At 34.2% G+C, this 23,190-nt stretch overlaps 1 protein-coding gene across 2 annotated transcripts in view; it reads left to right on the top strand.

The window, feature by feature from the left end:
• FSTL5 (follistatin like 5) overlaps positions 1 to 23,190 on the top strand; it is a 334,169-nt gene that overhangs the window by 236,643 nt on the left and 74,336 nt on the right. For both annotated transcript variants that reach the window (XM_075091052.1, XM_075091051.1), the window contains exon 8: positions 17,835 to 17,955. In XM_075091052.1, coding sequence (XP_074947153.1) covers positions 17,835 to 17,955 — 121 coding nt within the window. The remainder of the gene's footprint in view (positions 1 to 17,834; positions 17,956 to 23,190) is intronic.

The following is a 23,190-nucleotide window of genomic DNA, read 5'->3' as shown; positions in this document are numbered from 1 at the left end:
CTAGCAGGAAAGGTCAGTCCTTCTTAAAAGAATAAGAAATATACTTTGTTATTAATAGCCTCCTGTAGCTCAAAGCCCTGATTTTCAAATCATTGCTATGGTACGTTAAATAGGAGGGTCACATCACCAGTAACAAAAGTGTTTTGATATTCAAGAGCTTGTTTCACTGAACAGAGGCACAATTGCTTAAGTACCAAAAAAAAGAAACCCTTTAACCCTTTCTGCCCCTCTCCCGAAGCATCCCAGGAGAAAGAGTTAAGATAGGTGGGACGTAATTACCTATTGGGAATTTGGCTCAATTGTCATTTGTAATATTTAAAAAACCCAATAATAATTTAAAAGCATCCTCTAGAAGTGTACCAAGGTATTGATTCAGTACTGACTCAAAAAGAAAATTTCCACCCACCTGTAAAATCACCAATACTGCTACTTGCAAAAGTGACATGAAACAAATAACTTATCGCAATCAAGCCTGCTTAATTTGAGAGCTGACAGGACTACAACAGAAGATGGTATGTTTTCCACACTTTTCAAATGATTACATTTAAGATTTCTCTGAATCAAACTGCTCAGTGATCTGTCTCCCCATGCTCCCATTACCATGTATCCATTCATGTCTAAGTTTTATTGATGATCTACTTTAGTACAAACCAATTTCTTTCATCATCCAAAGTTCTGTGTCATATGTAAATGTTATCACCTTCCTGTGTATTCTTCCATTTTTATATAACCATTTTGATCATCTAGAACTCCTTTTTCAAAAGCTGGCATTCAGAACTTTTTCTATTTGGATATGAGTTACCTTTGTCTCCATTGCCAAAATATTTTCATTATTCTTTTAAAGAGGGGAGATAAAATAATCTAAAAGTTTTCCTGAATTTAGTATGAATTATGGCAATGCCTTTATCTGTCAGTACTTTTAAAGATTCCTGTAGTTTTCTTGATTTTTATGTAGGTTTCTATTTCACATCTATATGGCTAAAATGCTGAATTTTAACTGTAGTATATTTTACAGGGTTTTAATAATTTTTAATATTTATATTTACTATGATTAATACTGTGGCAAATTTACATGTCATGATCATGAAAACCTTGGAACATTGGAAACATTGGAAACAATTGCTCAATAAAACAATGGTGCTCTTTCTCCATCCATCATCTGGTCGTGCTTCAACTCTGAGCTGAGGAGAAAGTCTGTAGGATGGTGATCTCTGCAGTACACCTTCTAGCTATTCTCAGCTGGGCTCCTTTTGCCTTTTGTTACATTTGCTGCTCTGTCTTCTCCTGACTCTCATTTTGGCAATGCTTTACAGGTAATAAGATTGATACAATCATACATTTTTACACAGTCTTTGGACAGTACTCTGTACAGTAACAACATATTTTGATGGTTACTTGCCTGAGTTGGACTTGTTGTATCTGGAGGTGAAAGCTTCCATTTTCTGTTTTCTACATTCCAAAACATTCTGCCAAGCCCTGATGGAGAATCAACTTTTCAGTCTTTCCTGCTCTTCACAGGAGTACTTTTTTCTTTGAAGCTTGTTCTGGGCTCCATCTAGTCTGATAAAGAATGTAGGAGATGTACTCTTCCATAAGGGTACAAATTACAAAAAGGAAGATGCGTTTGTGCATTGGGGAAAGATGTTTCAATGATGTCCATCTAGTTCTCCTTTCATGTATGCCTGGCTATTGTAGCACTTAAAACTCCAATCAGAAGTAGAGAATTTGAAAGACTGTTCCTAAATAATGTCTAATTTGGTTTGGTATTAAAATTTATCCTACCCTAGAGTAAAGAAAAATCAAGCGAATTTACAGAGGATCACTGAACCTGCATTATTTTATTTTTCTGGGTAAAAAGAGATAGAAATTACTGGGTTTTTGACAGTTACCCAAAAATACTTACCAAATATGTATTTGTTTTGCTGATGATTAACATTTTTCTTCTAGAATTTTGTAAGGAAATTATATTAATGTTTTCCAACGTTAAGTCTTTTCTTGTATATATTTAATTGAACACTTGAAAAAGAAAAAAAAAAAAATTTTTTTTACCCTAAAATCTTAGTAAAAGAAAACATTCTTGTCTGCTCTCATGTGAAGTAGGTTATCTTGTCTGGTTTAAAATCAGATTTGGGTGTGCATTTATTCTTACTGACTTTTGATAACAGCAATAGTTATGCATTTCATTTCATGTTGCCATGTTAATTAATTGGGATGAGACTATATCCTCCTTTGTAGAGTATGTGTTCCTTCCAGGCAAAAGTCTGTCTTTGCAGACTTGTTTACATTAGTGAGAAATAAAATGGGATTGCCATACTCTGGCACAGTAAAATATCAATGTCATACCACTTTTGTCTATGAGATGTTTTAAATTTTGAGCAGTAGTTTGGCAAATGTTAGGAATTCTGTGAAGTTCCTGCTATTGTCACTTAGAGTTAATGAAAGATGACTGAAATCCTGTTTTGCCTTCATGTTTTTGACATGATATACATTGGTTTTAACATCAGACAAGAAATTCATTCATGGAAAAGGCTTTGAAGTTTACTCTGTGAGTGTCAAAAAATTAACATTTTAAATTACAGTAAAAGGAAGGCAGGGAAAAAAAGACACCTTTTCCCCTATCTTTCTGTATTAAAGATCTTATTTCTGACATGAATTCCATGATTAATTAGCTGATGATGATGATACGGTTATAATTAGAGTAAAATATAGTTGAAATCAAGAGTTAGCTGGAGGGATCAGAAATAGAAAAAGAACTTCCAAAGCAAGACTGTACTCTATATTAGAAAAATCTGTTTATCTGTATGATGTTATTTCAGTAATACAGTTACATATGTGACAGTAGCATAGAAGCTTTCCAGTGAATACTGCTGTCCCATTTTTTAATATGAAGGCGTAGAACAAAAGGTGAAAAAAGAAGGTACAGTATACGTAGCTTCATGGTTCATAAAGGACTTCTAACAAATTTTTGGGTCTATTACAGAAAACAGTAAGTTAAAATAGCAAAAATTAAATACAGGAGACAAATATAAACAATAATGGTGTACTGAGAAAGAAAATTATTTTGGTAGCTCCCACAGAAACTTGAAATCGGTACCAAAGACTTAGCTACTGTTGTTGCAACAAAAGATGATTGCTTATTGTGATTGGCATAACAGTAGTAAAATTGAAGCAGTGAACGTCTCACAGAAGAGTGAACTTGTTACTCACAGTTCAAAAAGAGCACAAGAATATGGTCATGACTCAGTGTGATACTCTGATTTGCATATAAATCTTTATATAAGTGTTTTGTTTAACTGGAGATTATGGTCTTATTTTAAACTGTGCAACTGAAAGTATGTGAGTTTGGTTTTGTTTGTTTTTGTGGTTTTGTTTTTGTTTTTTAAAAAACTCTTAATGCATAGGAAGCACATGTACCTCAATTAGTCAGCTTGCTTCAAAATAATACAGTTTACTGAGAATTTTGCAAGTAGCAGGATGTGGTAAACTTTTTATGTATGACAAATGATGTGAGCGTTTAATAAGAACAAAATTGCTGAATATCAACAAGATTTCTTTACTTAGTTACTAATACCCAGAAAATATTAATGACCATTATTCACAGTCCCTTTAGGAAAAGAGGAATTTCCACACTCATTTCTATGACTTGAAGACAGACTAGATCTGACAGAAAGATATGTACTGGAAAGGAGAAACATAAACATCTTACTGGTCATAATGTGTAGAAATAGAAGATTTTGTTAGTTCAGCATTATGCTATTGTATTTGTACATGAACAACCATCAAAACTTATGATACCTGGAGGGTTATTAACTTTCTTTGTAACACCTTGGTTTTGTATTAGTAAAAGGAGAGAAATCATACTTGGTACAGCTCTAGAAATTATGTTTATCAGCGCCACCACATGCTGCAACTTCTCTTTGAGACAACTCTTTGAACACTGTAATTTATCTTGTTTTGCACCAGGTTCTTCTTGCAATAGTTTACAGTTTACCTGATCAGAATCCATGACCAGAGCATGTGAAGGCTATCACTAAAAAGTGTCGTCACAATTAACTTGTGTGTAGAGGGGGGGGAAAAAAAAAAAAAAGAAAATAAATTGTTCATACATAACTACTTTCAGTGGTTACAATGAAAGTGTTGAGGTTGCTACCAATGACACTGAAGTGTCTTTTCTTTCATTGACATCAAGGAATCAATCTTGCCTAGTAAAGCTTTCTTGTGATATAAGATTAGACTGATGAACATGTAATGTTGTATTAGTGGTTTGAGGAAAGGCAGTGTGTGTGTTGCGCTTGCAGATAACAGAGATTGGTATTAAATGTAAATTGTCTCATCTTTCAATTTTTTATTATTGTAATTCAGCTTTTGCGTGCCATACTCCAGCTGTACTGAGTGCTTGGTTCAGATTGACTGGGATTTGCTGTTTGCTTAAAAGGCTCTAAGAAAAATATTTTTATGAGTATTGAGTGTGTCAGTCTGGCCTAGACCCTTGTTAAGTGAAGCTTATAAGCTAAGAGCAAAGAATGGCAGTGGAGGGAGGTCATTCACTTTGTTATATGCATTCAGGTATATATTTTTTTAAAAATCTGCTGTATAGAAATTCAATTAAAAGTCTTTCTAGGCATGTATGTGCCAGTTTCTTATATAATATACTGACACAAATGGTACCATACTAATTATCCAAGTAATGTGTGTGGCTGGCCCTATTTTCTCTCTGTTGTTGTCTAGAGATAATACATCAATGCTGCATATAAAATGAGAGATCATCTTAAAGAAAACTATTCAAGTTGTTATATGGTTCTTTTTCCTCCCTTGTACCCTAAGAATAACCTAAAGTGAGTGATTCTGATTTTCAAAATCAAGTTTGAAGGTATTAGGTCTATTTTTAATTTTTACCTCATATCTCCTTTTCAGCTACCACATAGTAGGAGATTCACTACAAATCTCTGTCTTTTTTGGTTTAGGTAGTTTTGTCTGCAAGATATTTGAAAGCTGTATGTGTTTGACAAGGTGTTTTATTGCCTGTTGGTTGATTTATCACATGTACACAGGGTAGTTTGCAATAAAACAAAATTTATCCCACAGATCTTTTGCAGGCTGCATAGAGCTTGAAGGCACTCTACCTGCTGGTCTGTCTCACTCTTGGATAATTCAGAAATACATGGGACGGACTGGATGAAAATTGGGATGAAAATTTTAGTAATCTGGAAGTATAAAATGGTATTTTTGTTTTGTGTGTAGATTCTCCTGTTTGTACAGAAACAATCTGAGAAATTTCTTTCTGTGAAATAAAAGAAGTGAGTAGTTCTATTTCTTTAAAATGAGTACACTTCAGGAATCAAAGATGTGACTTATCACCAACATAAGAAAAGGGGATTTTACTTATGAAACTAAAACTGAAACCCAGCATTTTATGCAATAGGAAGGTCAAAAACTCCAATAAACTGTATAAATTTAAAACAAAAGTGCTTGTAAGTTAAGCGATTGAAAGTAAGTTCAGTCTTATCTCAATGTAACTATGAAGAGTTGATGTTTTTAGAATCAGGAAAATTTAGGAAGTGTTCAATGATTTCTTTGTACTCTTCCTACAAATAAAATGTGTTTAAAGAAAGAAAGTAGAAATGTGGATGCTTTTGCCAAGCTCATTCCACAAATCTGACCCTCAGTTAAGGCACCTTAAAGCATAGATCATGTCAGTACTTCTGTTTCTTTGGGGCCTCCTAGGATTTAGATATCACTTGAGAATGTGATCTGATACAAGTAAACTGCATAGTGCAAAGCTCGTTTCTTTTTGCAGTTATAGCTTGGAGCATAATAATAAATACATCTACAATTAAAGCTAATTTGAAAAAAATAAAAACAGTTTGGGGGAATTATAATAAACTGTGTTAATTGGGTAATTATTATAAAATCATGTCACTGGTTATGATGTTAAATTGAAAAAAATATGAGAAACGAATGCCAAATAGCTTTACCCGATTAAATCTGATTATATAACAATTTGTTTTGTAAAAAAAGGAGTAGAAGTTAAATGGTATGTGAGTCACTCTGAAGATCTCTCTGTGTAACATGAACCAATAAAAAAGACAGCTGTATCAGAGCATGTTGAAATTTCCATTTAAAATAAGCTGTATCTACTCAGTTGGAGATTTTGAATGTCTAAATAAATTAGCAGTCATTATTGCAGATTCATAGCAAGATAGCATAAAGTTACAGAGTTTTTTGGGAACTAAAAGATTAGTGATGTTTTATGGCTAGCCTCAAGAGCTCTAGTACTTTGGCAAAGCTGTCACTTATGTCTAGTTCATATCTCCCATATACAAGATCCAAATTCTCTCTACATAACTGCATATAAAATGAAGTTGTTTTTCTCACTGGTAATCTAGGAGTGAGGGGTTTTATGGCACTTTTTTGAGTGGTTCCTCTGCAGGTTCTCAGGAAACTTGTGCCATTGTTAGGTTTCAAAATAGAAAAACCAATTTTTAATCCACTGACATAATTTGAAAAGCACAAACCTGCTGCATGTTCTCCATAGAATAATGGATGTTACCCTTTATTAGATGTTACTATTTCCTAATGAAGTGAAACTGCAGTCTTTACTGTACCCAGAAGAATAAAGGAAAAATCATACATTTCTACTTAAGTAGGCACAGTATTATTCTATTCATTTATAGTCAGAAAAATAATCTTCTCAGATTTGCTAAATACAGACAAATCCTGTTCAATTCAACTAGTGGTCAGGGATTATGCATTAAAAAGTCTTATTTTGGGAAGCGAGAATAGAGGGTGATCTCTGCATTGACCATTTGTAAAAAAAGCTTAGGAAGATATACATGAAGACTTCCTCAAAATCTGAGATTTACTTAGATGTTCTGAGTTACTCACTGGATGATCATCTTTTTCCCCATCATTCTAGGGAGGCTACCTTGCTCTGCTGAAAAATGCCCTTGTAAAAATTGTTCCTTTTAATTTTTTTTTCCAATCTCCCCAATGACAAGAAACAGAGGGACCAATGAAATACAAAGTCTAATTGTAGCTAGGAAGTTTGTTTCTACGGTCAGCAGAGAGGGGTAGATGGTTACTCAAAGAAATGAGCAGACAAATCCACTGAACTTTTCCATACAAGGTCTTTGCTACTTTTAGCTTTCTCAACTGACTGTAAAATATTTTTAGGAAGATCAATTTCCATTGACTGAAGTTAGGCTGCTTTAATAGCCACAAACTACTATCTGGTGTAACGTTCTTCAGAATAGAGTTTCTTTTAAGATCCTGCCACTTTCTAATGTATATGCTATACTACTACTTTCTATATTACACTGTGTTCTTTCTTTCTTTAAGCTTTGACTTGATTTACAATTTTCTGTCAGGCTGGTTCTTCATCTAGTGGATTTACACTAGATCCACGATATGTTTTTATTGCAGCTGTAAATATAAGATTGGGAGAAGGTATGCAAAATTTGTGCTTAGGAAAATTAGGGTTTGTTTTCCCTCTTGAGATAGAAGGAAAACTTAAATAATCTTGTATTTGTGCTACATGCAGTTATTCTCAGATTGCTTTGTAGAATTTAATTTCTTCCTGACATGCAGTAGCAAACTGCAGAGTTGCATTGCTCTGCCAACATGAACAGAGAAAGTGATTACTTGGAAAGTAGGAGTTGTAAAATTGACATTAGCATGAAAAGCCCGAGCTGAATTTATCTGGCAAACCAAGCATACATCAGTAATTATTTTTAAAAATGTTTCCAGTTAACCCTCAAAAGGTTGTCTACTCTGTGTCCTTTAATTAAGTTACAGATACTAAAAAATAAATACATAAAATATGAATAAAATTGCAAGTTTAGTATTACTGGTACTTACATGAGTTGACTGAAATCAAATTAAGACAGTATTAAGGGATATACAGGAAAAGAAGGTAACTGTGTGTGCTGGCTGTGTTTTACAAGGAAACAACTGTTGTTTGGAAAATATCTAGGTGGCTGCAATTATTGATGCAGAATTTCCATAGTAGACCAATGCAAAAATTTAATTCCTAGGTGCAAATTAATTTCCTGATCAGTTCCGAGACAGTTTTTTTTTCTTTTTCCCATAATAAAGTTAAGGTTTCTCTTTAAAAAGGATGAGGGGAAAATTCCCACCCAAATTGCATTGTCATTATCACTGAGATAGTATAATAGTGTTACAGTGTTTACATTATTAACTGTCAGTAAAAAAGTTACCAGCCAATATAATTTTCTTCCTTATTTTAGGTTTGTCAAAGACAGCAAGTAGAAATACAGGTTTCATATGCAATCAAAAAGCTATTACTTAAAAATATGTGGTGCTTGCTAATTCCATTTATCAAGGACCTAGTAAGCTAATGTTTTTCTGTCTGAGGATAACGTAACCAAGAATTCACAGCTCCAGTTCTCATGCCCTCATTCCTGTATTCTTTTCTTCTTGTCTTTGTTATCTTATTTTGCTTCTTTTTCCACTTCTTCCTTTCCTTTCCCCAAAATGTGGAAGTTTGGAGTTTAGAGTAATACTTTGAAGTTCTTTAGAAGTTGAAAATTTAAGCATCAATAGTTTCTTCTGACCTATGGGAAACAGGCCCAATAAAATCAGTCCTGTGAAAATGTGTCAGTGAAAACTGTGGTGCATAAAAATGCCTTTACCGTATACCAGTGTTGAGGTACTGGCACTTGCTGGTGTTCCAGGAAAGACACATAGAATTCATCAGCTGCCAGAAACTGAACTTACAGAGGGGAAATATCAAAAGAAGATTCTTAATTGGTTCATAGGTCTCTTAAATGCACTATGTTCAGTTTTATAAATTTTGAATCTTGGAGTAAAAAGCTGAGGCTGAAATGCTGTTAAGGAAGTTATCACCTAGGCCTAAAAGATTACAGGGGGGAGGTAATAAAAAAACTCCTAACAAACCAACAAAAATTCCACATAAAAACCAGAAAGAAAATATTTTCTATTTCTTGAGTTCACTCAGGACATAGAAAACCCAGATACCAGGCCCTAATTATGTTCATTAATGATTTAATGATGGTGTACCTGTATGTTACTTGGGACTCTAAGCACTAGATCAAAATTTATTTTTGAGGGAGTTAGGCCTTCTTTTCTAGAACAATCATGTTTTATGATTTTAAAAAAATATTAAAAAGTCTTCTGTCAGTTTTGGTTATAATGACTTCAGATCACCTAAATCTAGACTGTGTTCATACTTCAGTTTTCTGAACTTAAATTCTGTGAACTGAATTCTGTTATGTGTTGCAAGTGAGATTTGGGCAAGGAACAGTGGGGATGTAATGAGTGAAAAAAAATAAAGACATGATATTTTTCGTTTTGTGGGAGATGTTTTTTGTGGGGAAGGTTCTGATCTCTAGATGAGAGAACACTCAAGATTTGGAGTGCAGAAGGTTTTTATATAAAGAAAAAAAGTTATTTAAGAGAAAAATATATTGACAGTAAATTAACTGTGGTTTAAAATCCCGCCACAAATCAAAACAAAAAAAAAAATCCTAGTCTCTGTGATGATGGAGAAATTCAAGCAGGCTTTTTCATTATACATTCTCCTGTGGGGAGAGCTGGCAACAGTCTTTCTAGAGCTGTTAATGAAGAAGTGCAGGCAAGTGATCAGAGGCTCTCTCGTATATGAAGCATTAGCATAGGAAAGCAAGTTATAAAACCAAAGGAAATAATTATTGATTTACAATAAAAATCACCTTTATATTTCTGTTATATTAACACTAGAACAGCTAAGCAAAGATTCATTGACAAATGAATGTTTTCTTTCCATAATCCTTTACTTATTGTGACACGTGTCATGATTCTTAAATGTCAAGTCCTTCAACAGAACAGAGGTGCAGTGGAATAATTGTTAAAATAGTTGTTCAGTTATATCTTTTTTCTATATGACAAAAATCAGTGTTTCTCAAATTATTTGTATAAGTACCATGCCATTTCTATTTGAACAGTAGTCTATTTAACAAAAACTGAGTTTGTAGCAATGTTTTTAGGGTGATCAAATACTTTTGAAAAAGGTAAAACCCCCTTTTCTGTATGTATTGCTGTTGATGTTTGAAGGCTCTGGTTCAATGATGTCTGTGTGTCTCTAGGGATGCAGATTTTTTTCAGTGGCTTAGCTTGTGAGTTATCCTATAAAACACTAAATATATGTCAACATTCAGTGTCAAAGAACTCTCTCTGTGCTTCATGATCCCTTTCCAAATGCTGCTTACAACATTCAGTTCTCTTTGTATTAAATTGTCTGCTTTAATTAACAAAACAAACATTGAACTCAGTATAAAAATAAGCTAGGGACATTTGTTTTGTTGTTGTAAAAAAAACCAAACCAAACCAACAACAATAAAATGCATCCATAAAACCCAAACTCTGAGTGATGAAATGACAATGTCATGTGGGAAACCTATTGGAATACTGATGTCTCTGAGTAGAATAGCAACAGGGATGTTTTATCCATGGTTTCTATGAAAAAGAAGGGAGAAGCCATAACACAGACATCCATTTACTTAGAAAATAGTTGTGGTACCTAAATACCATCAGGCTGCAGTGGATATCATGGATACAGAGTTATCATCAGGCTACAGTGAATCAGTTAAAAGCCTGGAACAGGTAAGTATGCATCAAAGCAATATCTAATAAGTTAGCGTAAGGAATGTTAAATTAAGCTACCCTCCAGACTGCACTGTAGAAGCTAAATGTTAGTAGACTCCATCCTATGTCCTATTTTGTTCACAAAAAACATACCTTTGCAGAGATTAGGCAAAAAATTTTAGACAGTAGTAATATTAGCCATTTGCCAGATAAAGTGTACGTACCTGTAGCGTGGCTGTTTTGAAAAGCTGTTCTTCATTCTTCCACTAATAACTTGAAGAGCAACAGTTTCAAAACCTGTGTTAGCTAGTAAGGGGAAAAAGTTAATTGAACTTACTGCTTCATACACTTTAGAAAGAGATAAAGATAAAAAATGACCAACTAGGAAGATTGCGGGAGTTAATCAGGTGGGGTTTTTTGAAAAGGAATTCAGTTGTATTGGTTCACCTACTCAAAGTTAAAACGTAAGCATTAAAGGTGGTTCTTTTTTGATTTTCATAGTGGTAACTTAATGGCATATTGAAGGCTTGGTGGAAATATTGCCTGTGTAACTGAAGTGCTAATACAGAAACCTATAGTTATTTTAAGAAAGGCAAGTTATTGATAGTCTTACCAGGTGGGTTAATTTTTAAGTGGGTTATTTTCTTCTCTTAATGAGGAACTAGCAGAATCATCTGAAGCACAGAGTTGTGCGATGTGAAATTTAGTTGCCCAAAGACGTTTGGGCAAAGAAATACAGTGAGATAGATGTTTTCTGAATAAATACTTGGGGTATATTTAGGGAAAGAAAACTGAAAAATTAAAGGGAAGTTAATCTAGATTTCAGTTTTCATGTTTAAATTTCAGTCTGCAAGAAGACTGAAGATGTAATAGTGAAAGGCACCTTGAGTGAAATATGAGCATAAAATCACTGAGTTTATGTTCTCTGGGAAAGAAGAAAAACTAGAAAGTAATGCAGTGGGGACTGAAAAAATAAATCCCAATAAATTGGGAAAGTAGTAGGTGAGATCATGGAAGAATGTAAGAAAAGTCGTAATGGACCAGAGGTTTATCTAGCCCAGTATTTTGTCATTGATAATATTCAAAGGATAGAATGTAAGAATAAGGCAGTACATAGTAATATTTTTTATCAAAGTTCTTTTACTGTACAGCTTACAGACACCCTCAGCAAGATGTTATAGCTGTGTTTTCTGTTTTTAAAAGGTTTTGGTAGACAATTCTGTGAGTTTGAGGAATTTACAGAGGAGGTTACAAAGTCCGTGAAGAAGCAAATATTGAGTTGGTTTTAATAAGATGCATATAATAATTGTATAAATATAAAGGCACAAAGGAACCAAAGTGTTTTCTGCTTATTGTTGCCTCTTAGGACTAAACTGACAGTACAGAGGTTAAATGGCCTTGGATACCAAAACATTTTAATCACATATACATGTGGTTTCAGGAATTATGCAAGTTCCCTGTTCCACAGCAGAAATGGTGCAGTCCAGGAGAGAAGCTGGAGTGGGGTGGGTGAGTGTAGCAGCTCATTACATGGCCTCCCTGGTCTACAGCATGGGAGGTGGCTCAATCCAGGAGTTGGGCAGGTCAGCATAGCAGGTCTGTCTGGTGATGTGCAGTCTTGAGGCTGGGGTTTGGGATCCCCCAAATGTCTCTTTGGTTCACTTTTCTTTCTTGAGTGTCTTTATTTCTTGTTGGAGTTGTCCCCTGCGTACCCACCGAGTGTTTCGCATGTCCCTGTGGTCTCTCCCCTGGCACAATCAGTTACAGGATTCAGTAGAGAATAGTCAGGTTTCAACTGGTGTGTTCAAATTCACACAACACCAACAACTGCCTGTTGTCACCACTGGTGCTCACAGTTTGCACCTGTGAAAAATTCTCATTTTCTTTCAGTGGTGTTTTCACACTGATTAAGAGGTGGTTTGTGCTAAGTTAACCTCTGTTTTTATAACCAAATTTCACACAGGCTCAACCTACTCCAACTACCACACTGGACCAATCTTTGGTCTAGTGTGGATAATCTTTGGTCACAAGCAGGTAATTCTGTCACTGCAATCATGCAGTATGTTTGCTGTTATTTAGAAATTTTAGTACAGCTGAACTTTTCTATTTTTAGATATTCATCTTTGTGTGTGTCAATCTAAGTCAAATTTCCTTCTACAGTACAGTGACGGGCCATCTGGAGATAGCACAGATATCCTGTTTCTTGATTTTAGTACAGATCTTTACACCTTTGTGAGCTCAGGAAATGTTATCTAGATGCCACAAACTTTCGAAGGGCTGAAACTATTTTTGAAGATACCACTAATTTAGACTAGTAAGATCAAATTAAAGAAATAGCTGGAAAAATATACGAAGTCATCCAGCAAAGAAAAGGGCAATGTTTTGCATTTAGGAAAATCAACCTAAAATTATCTTTGCATCAACATACAATCTAAAATACTTGATTAAATTAAACATCTGGAAGTTATAGTGGATAACTGACTAAATGTGAGTTTCATTGTAATCAAAAAACAAAAAACTACCAAAAGTTTTTCTCCAATTACTTTGTATGTAGGGCACTAGGTAATGGAATTAAATTTCAGCAACATAAATTTACATTTTATAATAGGGAAGCTAAGTAAATACAAAGTGTAGAACCTCTTCCTTAGAGTTTTTTTGAAGACCAGATTTGATAAACATGAGCTATCTCCTACCTAAATCTTGTAAGTTCCCCCTCAAGATTTTAAAAAAATGTATTTCTTCACCAGTAACTTTCTATGGAGCAATGGTAAATTGTTTTGCATTCTGATTTACACATTCAGGCAATAATGTCATGTGTATAATTAAAACCATGATCAGTATGAAAGCATTCATCATTATATGTTACCTGAACACTTTGGTATGTTTGTGGTACTTTTCCCCTGCCAACTGCTACTCGGTATGAAATTGAATAGACGCAAGTAGAACACAAGGAAATGCTCTACTGGACCTCAGTAATTTTCACAGAACAATGGAGGAAAGTAAAGATCTGCTGCTTATCACTGGTACGATACCAAGGACCTCAACATTGCCTTGGTTTTAACTGAAGAGCTTAAGAGAAACAGCATCTCTCAGTTAATGTAGAATTTTCCTCCCCTTGATACAGGGAGACAAATCTTTTGAGGTTCACAGACATTACAGTAGTCCTGGGACAGTTGCAGAATTTATATATAAAGGCTTAAGGTAATTTCAGCCAAAGAATTTCTTAAATTACATGTTCTTGCTTAAACTCAAGGTGATATATCCATCTGTAATACTTCATATAACTGCAACTTCAGTCTCTTTTCTGCAAGAATTCTGCTCCAGGAATCAATGGCTATTATCCGCATTTAAATTGGTAACAGTGGTTCAAATGGACTATGGAACTGTGGTTTAACCCCAGTAGGCAACCGAGAACCACACAACTTCCTCATTCACCTTCCCCTACCTCCAGTGGGGTGGGGGAGAGAGTTGGAAGACCAAAAGTAAGAAAACTTGTGGGTTGAGATAAGAACAATTTAATAATTGAAATAAAATAATATTCATAATCATAAGGAATTGTAATGAAAAAGAAAGAAATGAGAGAAAGAGAGGAACTAAACCCAGGAAAAACAACTGAGGTAACTGCTCACCATCTGCTGACTGATGCCCAGCCAGTCCCCTAGAAGTGATCACTGCCCCCTAGCCAACTCCTCCCACTTTATGTGCTGAGCATGACGTCATATGATATGGAATAACCCTTTGGCCAATTCGGTTCAGCCGACCAGGCTATGGTCCCTCCCAGTTTCTTGTGCACCTCCTTGCTGGCAGAGCATGGGAAGCTGAAAAGTCCTTGACTCAGTATAAACACTGCTTAGCGACACTGAAACATCAGTGTGTTATCAACATTATTCACATGTTAAATCCAAAACGCAGCACTATACCAGGTACTAAGAGGAAAATTAACTCTATCCCAGCTGAAACCAGGACAGAAATGCATCCTAGACTGGTAGGATGGTACTAGTAGAGATATTTTATGATGTAAGGAAAGAGGTACTTCTAAAAATGTTTTGGTTCAATGGTATGATGCATATTTAAACATCTTTTTAAATGCCTTTTTTTTTTTTCTCTTTCATTGATAACAAAGAAACATTAGGCAAAAAGGATAAGCTGAGCCAGGGGAACACACTGTGCTAAATTTGAGGGGACTGCTTTTTCTCTCCTTTGACTATTGGAGAACCACCTTCACTGAACTATGACTTTTTTTTTTTTTCTTCTTGTCAGAGTCAGTTACAGACAGGTTTGATCACAAAGTAGAACCAAGGAAAGGTGTCCAGAGATCATATCCTATTCTGTCATTGACATTTAGAATAGAAGAATTTACTTTCAGAGCTGCAAACTGTTGTTTGCAGATATAATGTCAGTAAGCCAGATGTTTCCTCCTATGTTTCCTCCTATCCTGTAAAATTTTGAGCTTAAAGATGGAAAAGGAGAAAAAAAAGATGCCTGAACCTGAATTATGAAAAGAGAAAGTACAGTAATATGGCTGTATCACAGATTTCACTAGTGTAACTACATGTGTTTATAAAAGTTCTCATGTTGCTTGTATAGATGCTTTTGTTTTTTTTTCTTAAATGGTACATTTGTTCAGACTCTAAAGTGTAATTTACTTGAAGAATTCTGAAAATTCAGGCATGATTCTGGCAATTCAGACATGATTTATCCAATACTACTGTGTCCTCTGTTACAGGGTTCAACATTAGCATGTCTTTTTGTCATATAATCACATAAGTAGTTGATTAAAACCTATGCAATGCATTGGCTGGATCTTCTCCTTGAACAGTAATGGTTCCTTTTGCTCTAACATCAGCAGATTTTGATTACTCCTTAGAGATGTATACAATTTAGTTGAGCTGGAAGAACATTTTTATAATATCTTAATATTTATTTCTAGTTTGAGTGTAGTATCTTAGACAGTCATGATGTTAACACACATGATAGAGGAGCCAGAGAAAGGAAATGCTCTACTGGACCTCATGCTTACAAATAAGGAAGAACTGGTTGGGAATATAGTCAGGGCAACTTTGGGTGCAGTGACTACGAGGAGTTTCAGAGGAGGCAGCAAGGCAAAAAGCAAGAGCACAACCCTGTATTTCAGGAGAGCAGACTTCAGCCTGTTCAGGGGTATACTTCAAGGAATCCCATAGGAAACCATGCTGGGAAGAAGAGGAGTCTAAAAGAGCTGGTTGATTTTCAAGGATCGGTGTTCCTCTATGCTCAAGAATTGTCCGTTGCAATGAACAAGAAATCAAAGGCAGCCAGAGGCCTGTATTAATGAATAAGGAGCTCCTGACAGAACTCAAAAGGAAAATATATGGAAGCAAGGACAAGTGACAGAGGAAGAACATGGAGACACTATTTGGATTTGAAGGATTTGGAAAGCCAAAGCCCACGTGGAATTGAATCTGGTGAGGGTCATGGAGGACAGCAAGAAGGGCTTCTATAGGGCTTCAGGGCTGTATCAACAGCAAAAGAAATACTAGGGAAAATATGGGCCTGCTGCTGAGTGGGGCACGGGACCTGGTGAAAAGAGAAGTGGAGGTGTCTGATGTACTGAAAGTCATCTTTACTGTGGTCTTTACCAGTAACACTTGCCTTCAGGAATACCAGATGCCTGAAATCAGTTTACAGAAGTAGTGCTTCTGTAATGAATCACTGAATCTAATGAGACATGTATGATTTGTAGCTTAGCAACTATCCCTATTCTAATGAATTGGACACCTGTTGGTACTTTGGGCTCTATGTGTGACTCTTTCTGTGTGTGAATATTTGTGTTGCATATAATTAAGTTATGCATATATTTTATAGTACTGTATCCTGTGGGTAATCACAAGGAGATGATATTTTATGGTATTTAAATATTTTAAAGGCTATTTTAGAGGCTGGTAAGGAGTATAAAATGGCTATAAGCTGACCGTGAATAAGTTGAGGATAAAAATAAAAAGAAGGCTGTATTTTATACATAAGAATACTTGAGAAGCTTTGAAACAGCTTTTTAATACATAGGAAAGGTAGTTGAGTTTATGATGGACTATATTAATGATAGGCATATGATGATAGAGTATGGGTTCCCTTCAGGAACAGGGGCTGACCTACATACCATAGGAGATCCAGCACACTGTTTCCTAATATGAAACAGTGACTGTGTTTTGCATGTTTTTCATATTAGTTTATGCACTTCAGTTTCTGAATTAAATATTTTGCAGCAGAAATTATCTACTAGACTGAAAGACATTTTTCATAGTTTTACATTTCTATTTTATATTCTTTGCTCAAATAATTTAATCACTGTTTTATGTAAATACGTTGCATATACAACAATAAAAAGATTGCTAGGTGAGACTGAAAAGAAGCTAACTGTCAAGAATTGTCCTTGAAAAACTAAATCGTGGAATATAACGTAGAAAAACCAACTCCTAGCAGCATTTTTACAAGCACTTTAGAATCTATGAGATGTAGGCTGGAAGAAGCTAGATTGGACTAGGACTGTAATTTTAGGGTGGTTCTTGTAGACATGAAAATTAACAAAGAAAACTAAAACACAGTATTAATTGTTCAATAGATATTTACACTAATTGGCATAGTTTACAACTTGTAAATATTAATTGGTATTGTATTAATTGAAATTGAACTGAGAATTGAACTGGGAATTGAAATGAAGATCAGCTTTTGTACTCTAATCCAGTGGAACCTGTATGCCAATTAAAGATATATAAAAGGGATGAAGTTTAAAAACAGTGACTCAAACTTGAAGGAAAACGAGGGTTCATTTGGGTTTGTTTTTTTTAGTGTATATGCTCATTTCAAAGGATAACCACACTTCCACAGGATGTCGTTTACCTTGTTAAATTGTGCAGAGATCTATTTTTCCTATCTGATTGCATCCAATCCCAAATAGCTTTTCTTCTGTAAATGACTATCATACCTAAATTAAAAAAAATTGCTTCTGCAGGTTTGACTAATTATTAAAATAAAAGTTGTATTTTCTTTTACAGAGAAAATAATGTGGCAAGATCAAAAAACCTACGCCATTCACAAATACAATATTTGGGTTTCAGATTACTCTGAGCTATCCTGGTTTAATATTTGTGATGTTGGATATTTACATCACAACTTTGTTGCAAAGATGATGAGCATAATTACTGTAGAAATGCAGGCATAATTATGATAACCTCATTTTTAATCTTTCCTGGTAGGACTTTGGAGATGATGGGTCCTTGTACATTACTAAGATTACCACAACTCATATGGGAAATTACACCTGCTATGCTGATGGCTATGATAAGCTCTATCAAACTCATATTCTCCAAGTGAACGGTAAGGAAAAATATTCTAATTACCACGTCATAAGAGACTTGGATTTGGATTTTGTTGAGCAGATCTGTTGTAGCTGGTTTACTTTTTTAATATTGTGTTACAGCTTAACAGAAAAAAAGATACAATTATTTTTACTTAGTGTGCTCCTATAAAAAAACCTTGCAAATCAGTAAAATATATTTTCATTTATTACTTCTATATGAATAATAGTTATTAAAAGGAGTGAAGATAGTCTAGAGGATGTTTAGCACATCTGCAGAATAAAGTTGTTTATATGTATAAAAATATATATACACATAAAGTAGTTTTTAGTATTAATTTAGTAATTCTGAAGAACACACTGGGAAAAATAATTGCATAGGTCTGTTGTGGTAAGAATATTACATTTAATATAAGATTAAAAAAATGCATTACTCTAAAAGTTTTGTAATTGATGTAGGCTTCTAAATTCACATTTATTTTTCTGAAATCTGACCATGATTTTAGTAGATTAACTCAAGGCAGCTGGATTTGACATCTTGACCTTTTACATATTCCTGCACCTGTTCAGGTTCTAAGGATGACTTCCCTGAACTCTGTACTTGGACAAAACATAACTGCAGTTGTTATTGGTGCCCTGAAGACAGGCCTTTCCCTTTTCTTGAACAGTAATACCATCTTAAAGCTTTTTTCCTGACATGTAATTTTTTTTTCTAAATTATTTTAAGCAGTTGTTTTCCTCCACTGACAACAGGTCCAGGGGTTCAACGGTGCTTTATCCTCAGTGAGGTTTAATGTCTTTTGGGGTTTTTTTGAGTGACTTTGTTCTTTCCTGCTACTTCAGTGTTCATAGTTATCTTTGACTCTTAAGTCTACCTTTCCGCATTAAACTGCCAGTATGTCGATACTTAGTCCTATCCAGAATCATGTTTGAACTCGATCTTCTCCTGCAAATTTACTTCGCATTAACAGGCTTTAACTTTCTCCTGAAGTATTCTAGACCTAGTTTCTTGGCCACTGGTGTTGCCATCGTTCTTCGTTTTGTTAATTATTAGTCAGTTGCATAAACTCATGTTATAATTGACTTTCCTTGACATCTCTTATCCAAAAATGCTGAACTATTTTCTGACGTTCATATCTTCCATTGATATTCACACCAAGCACAGCTTCCAAGATTATTTTACTTGTCTTTTAAAATGATTCATTCTTCTTCTAATAACCTTTCTTTTTTCCACTTTCTGTGGTTAGTATACTTCAAAGTTTAAATGATTTTGATGTTTAGTGCCTGTTGGCAGTTTTCTTAACACATTGTCTCTGCCATTGTGTTTCTCCAGGAAACTGGCTTAGAATATATATTTATCCCTCTCTTTTAATTCTTTTTTTTCCCCAATTTCTCCCACCACCACCCAACACTTTGTAAATGGAGTGTCCTGTCCTGCATGAGCTAATACATGGCATCAACTATTTTTCCTCCTTCAAATTTTTCTTCAGGAATTCTTTTCTGTCACTTAAAAAGTCAAGAAGCAAATACTGGTTAAACTAGTGAGAACGCTGAAGTGCAGTTTACTCATATTTTAATTCCTGCAGACAGCAGAATTATTGGTGAATTGGGCACGTCAAAAGGTCCTTTACAACTTTCTCCTCCTGTTTCATGTGTTCTGCTTTACCCTAATTTATTAACAATATTATATACTTGCCAACACATTCCCTACCTATTCCAGTGTGTTAATAATATTGAAGAGGTGTGTTGCAGCAGTTAAAATACTAGGATTATTCATGTTTGGCTCAGTTCAGCACATAATGAGGCAAAATTCCACTTAAGTTGAAGAAGACTTTCTGCAAGACTAGAAAATCAAGAAACATAATTTGGGACAGGTAAAGGAGGACAACTGTAGATTTTTTCTGGAGATGAAGTGTCTGTCAGGAAATGGTATATTTCATCTGGAAAGCACTGTCAACCTTTATGGTTCCAAAGGCGATCACTACTGTTGCTGCTCTGTATCATTCACATAAATTTAAAGTTGTTAAAACAAATTGACTAGTCAATGTTTGCTCCACTCAGTTGCTCTTCCACAAGCTGGCGCTGGAATAGCACCTTCCAACACCATTTTGGATGTTGATTTTTTGAGGAGTTAAGGAAAGGAGTCCCTCTGAGCAATAGGATTGTTTGCTGTGTATGTTGTGGACAAATGGAGGTAAAACCATTGAGACTAAAGCTCAAATGAATAGCTCTTCCAGTTTACATCTGTACTTCTAAGCAGTAATCTTCCTAAGCACAAGCATGATGGTCAGTCCTTGTAGCTGTGATAATGACTATTTAATACAATGATACTTGTATTAACAGGAAAGTCAGACAGAAGGTTAATGAGATAATGAAATTTTATTGACCGTAAAGATCTACTGTGAAGGTTAAATGAAAACAATGTAATTAGATTTTAAATTATTTGTTGATTTCCATTTGTGTAAATCTATATATTTTTAGAAAAAATATTTATATGTTTTGAATCAACTAGTTTACAAATATAGATATATATAATTTCAATATATTTTTCTTTTAAGATTAAAACATTTAGGAAATTTTTTTTAGTTTTGAATTGCCTGGTACAGTGCTAAAAAATAATGAGCTTCCTTTGGAGTATTAACAATACAGATAGTCAGCACTGTAAAAGATGTCTTATGGTGAGAAAATTCAGTCTAAACTTATACAAATATTATGGTAAAGTAAATATTGTAAGCAATATTATAATAAGTCAGTATTTAAGCCTTTTTCATATAAACTATAAAGAAAATGCCAAAACACAAAGTTGTAATGGTGCAGGAGTAACCATTTCTTTAAATAATGCTAATTATCAACATTTACATAATACTTAAAACTTTCAAAGTGTATAATTTTGTGACTGTATGATTCTGAGACTATATGTGTCTAGGCCTGTCAGTTTGATTGTTATTTTGTTTTCTCCATGTATCTGTGATATTGAAATTGATTCCATCAGGTATTTTTCCTTTACTGTTGTTGACATCACATCATAAACCCCATGAATTAGAAAGTCTGTTTTCAGATAATGATAGGTATATATGATGGTCTTAGTAACACTGAAAACAAAGAAGAGCTATGTAATTAAACTCCCATAAAATGTTTGTAATATAAACTCCATAATTTTTTCATTCAAATCTATCTTTACTTAATTTGTATTTCAGAAGGATTTGTATTGTTTCCCTTACGCTTATTTATTAGCCTCTGGTTTTTTTCCACAGCAGCCGTTCAAAAGTTAATAGGGGAATGCTGATAGAGTTCTTCCAAACATAGTAGTAAAGAGCTGTCAGAGCAAAAAATTTGTAAGAAACTTAGATATTCTTGTAATATGGGCTGTTGTATTTGGTATGGGACCACCTGCCTCTAAAATGCCCTTTGATGGTATCAATATGTTCGATTAACTACTTTATACGTTAATATGCAGCTATTTAAGACAACAGAGGTGTATACATCTGTTAAGTGAAAAAGCAGAATTTTAATAATAAGCCAAGATTTTTTTCCTTATGTTTATGTTATGGCTTATCTTAATTGACATGTTAAAGGAGCATTATTAAAAATAATTGCTCTTTCTTGTTATTACTGTTTTTAGGATTACATGAATGTGATCTCTACATGTGACACAAAAAAAACCCTGAAAATTGCTATTGAAAAACCTGAAATACCTAGAAAGTTTGTATTTTCTCATTAACTCAAGGTTTATCAAGTTATGGATCTGTGTTCTCTGTAACCAGAGGTGTTAATTTTATTGATCACAATGGCAGTTATAAACATGATACTGAGAAGAGTTTAAATTTAATTTCTTTTATAACTCAGTTTTTCTATTTTACAAGCATATACAAGTCATACCCTAGATTTTTCAAAGTGTAAATCTGAGGAGTTTCACTTTTGGAAAGGTGTTTCTAGTTAATAAACAAAATGTCTTTAACAATATTATGAAAAAGAAAAATAAGGAAGACTACCTTAAAATTCAAACCTGTTCTAAAAGTGCTTTGAGTTTATGGTGCATGTTACAAATCAGCCTAATATATGTGTAGCACCACTGTGGCGTTTTTCTTTCTGTTTATGTATCAACAATGTTATCCTACTCACTGAGCTTTCATATTGATTTACAAGGCAAGGCCTTTGCAGAGAGGTGACAAGAATTCTCCCCACCTTAGTTCCAAGACAAAAGGCCTGTTAAAAAAAAACCCAAAAGATTTGGTACCTTAAGGTAAAGAAAAAAAGAGTCCAGACCCTCAGCCAGATATAAATCACTGATTTATAGTGTCTGAAGAATTGTTTACAACCTCTGTTTTCCCAAAATAAATATCTCAGCTTAATCAAAAAGAAGAGCTATCATACACAGCAATAGAAGAATCTAGTTCACTATATATCTCTTACATGTTTCTTTCTTAAACACATACATTGTCCCTGGATTCCAGACAGCTTGAACAGACTATTTTCTCTCTTCTTCCCCACCCTGTCCCCCACAATTAGACTTGACTGAAATAATCTTCAGGGGTTTTTATAGCAATTGTAACAGGTATTGAATAGTTACATATTCACCATATTTGGAACCAAGTCTCACATGGCTTTTTGAACTGAGTGATAAGGAATGAATTAACTTACATATTATATATATGTGTGTATATATATAAAAATACATATTATATATTAACTACATATTATACATGCTTCTGCTAAATATAATGCGACGTTTTATCTCTCCTCCCTTTTTAACCTGTGTAATGACCTCTCCCTTATAAAGTAGGCTTCTCTAGGTTAAGGTATTAGAACATACCTCCTTGAAAGTCAACAGGAACAATCACATTATTTTTGTACTTAAAATTTGCTTTCTGCTAGTACTTATGGTCAGTTACACAAAGAAGTGATTGAATTGAACCATCAAGGTTTATTGTTTGTAACATTAATTACACTTTACAATGTAATTGTAAACAACAATTGTTTGATTACGATAATCAAACTAGTCATATCAAATTAAGTTTTTAGACTGGGCTTACACTGCATTAATATTTTAATTGCCTGCATGCCTCGGTTGCGCAGTTCTTGGGGGCATATTGCAAGTAGGCTTCAGGGTAATATGAAATAAAATATTATAATACAAAACAAGGGTTGAAAAACTTTTCTAGTTGTATAGATAATCTATCAGACACAGATTTGCCGAGGAAAGTGGGAAATGGCAACAAATGATGGAAAAAATATTATAATACAAAACAAGGGTT

The sequence above is a fragment of the Phalacrocorax aristotelis genome, chromosome 4 (genome assembly GCF_949628215.1).
Source record: "Phalacrocorax aristotelis chromosome 4, bGulAri2.1, whole genome shotgun sequence".
NCBI classification, from domain to species: domain Eukaryota; kingdom Metazoa; phylum Chordata; class Aves; order Suliformes; family Phalacrocoracidae; genus Phalacrocorax; species Phalacrocorax aristotelis.
Note: the sequence above shows the minus strand (reverse complement) of the source record. Positions and strands in the feature narration are given on the sequence as shown.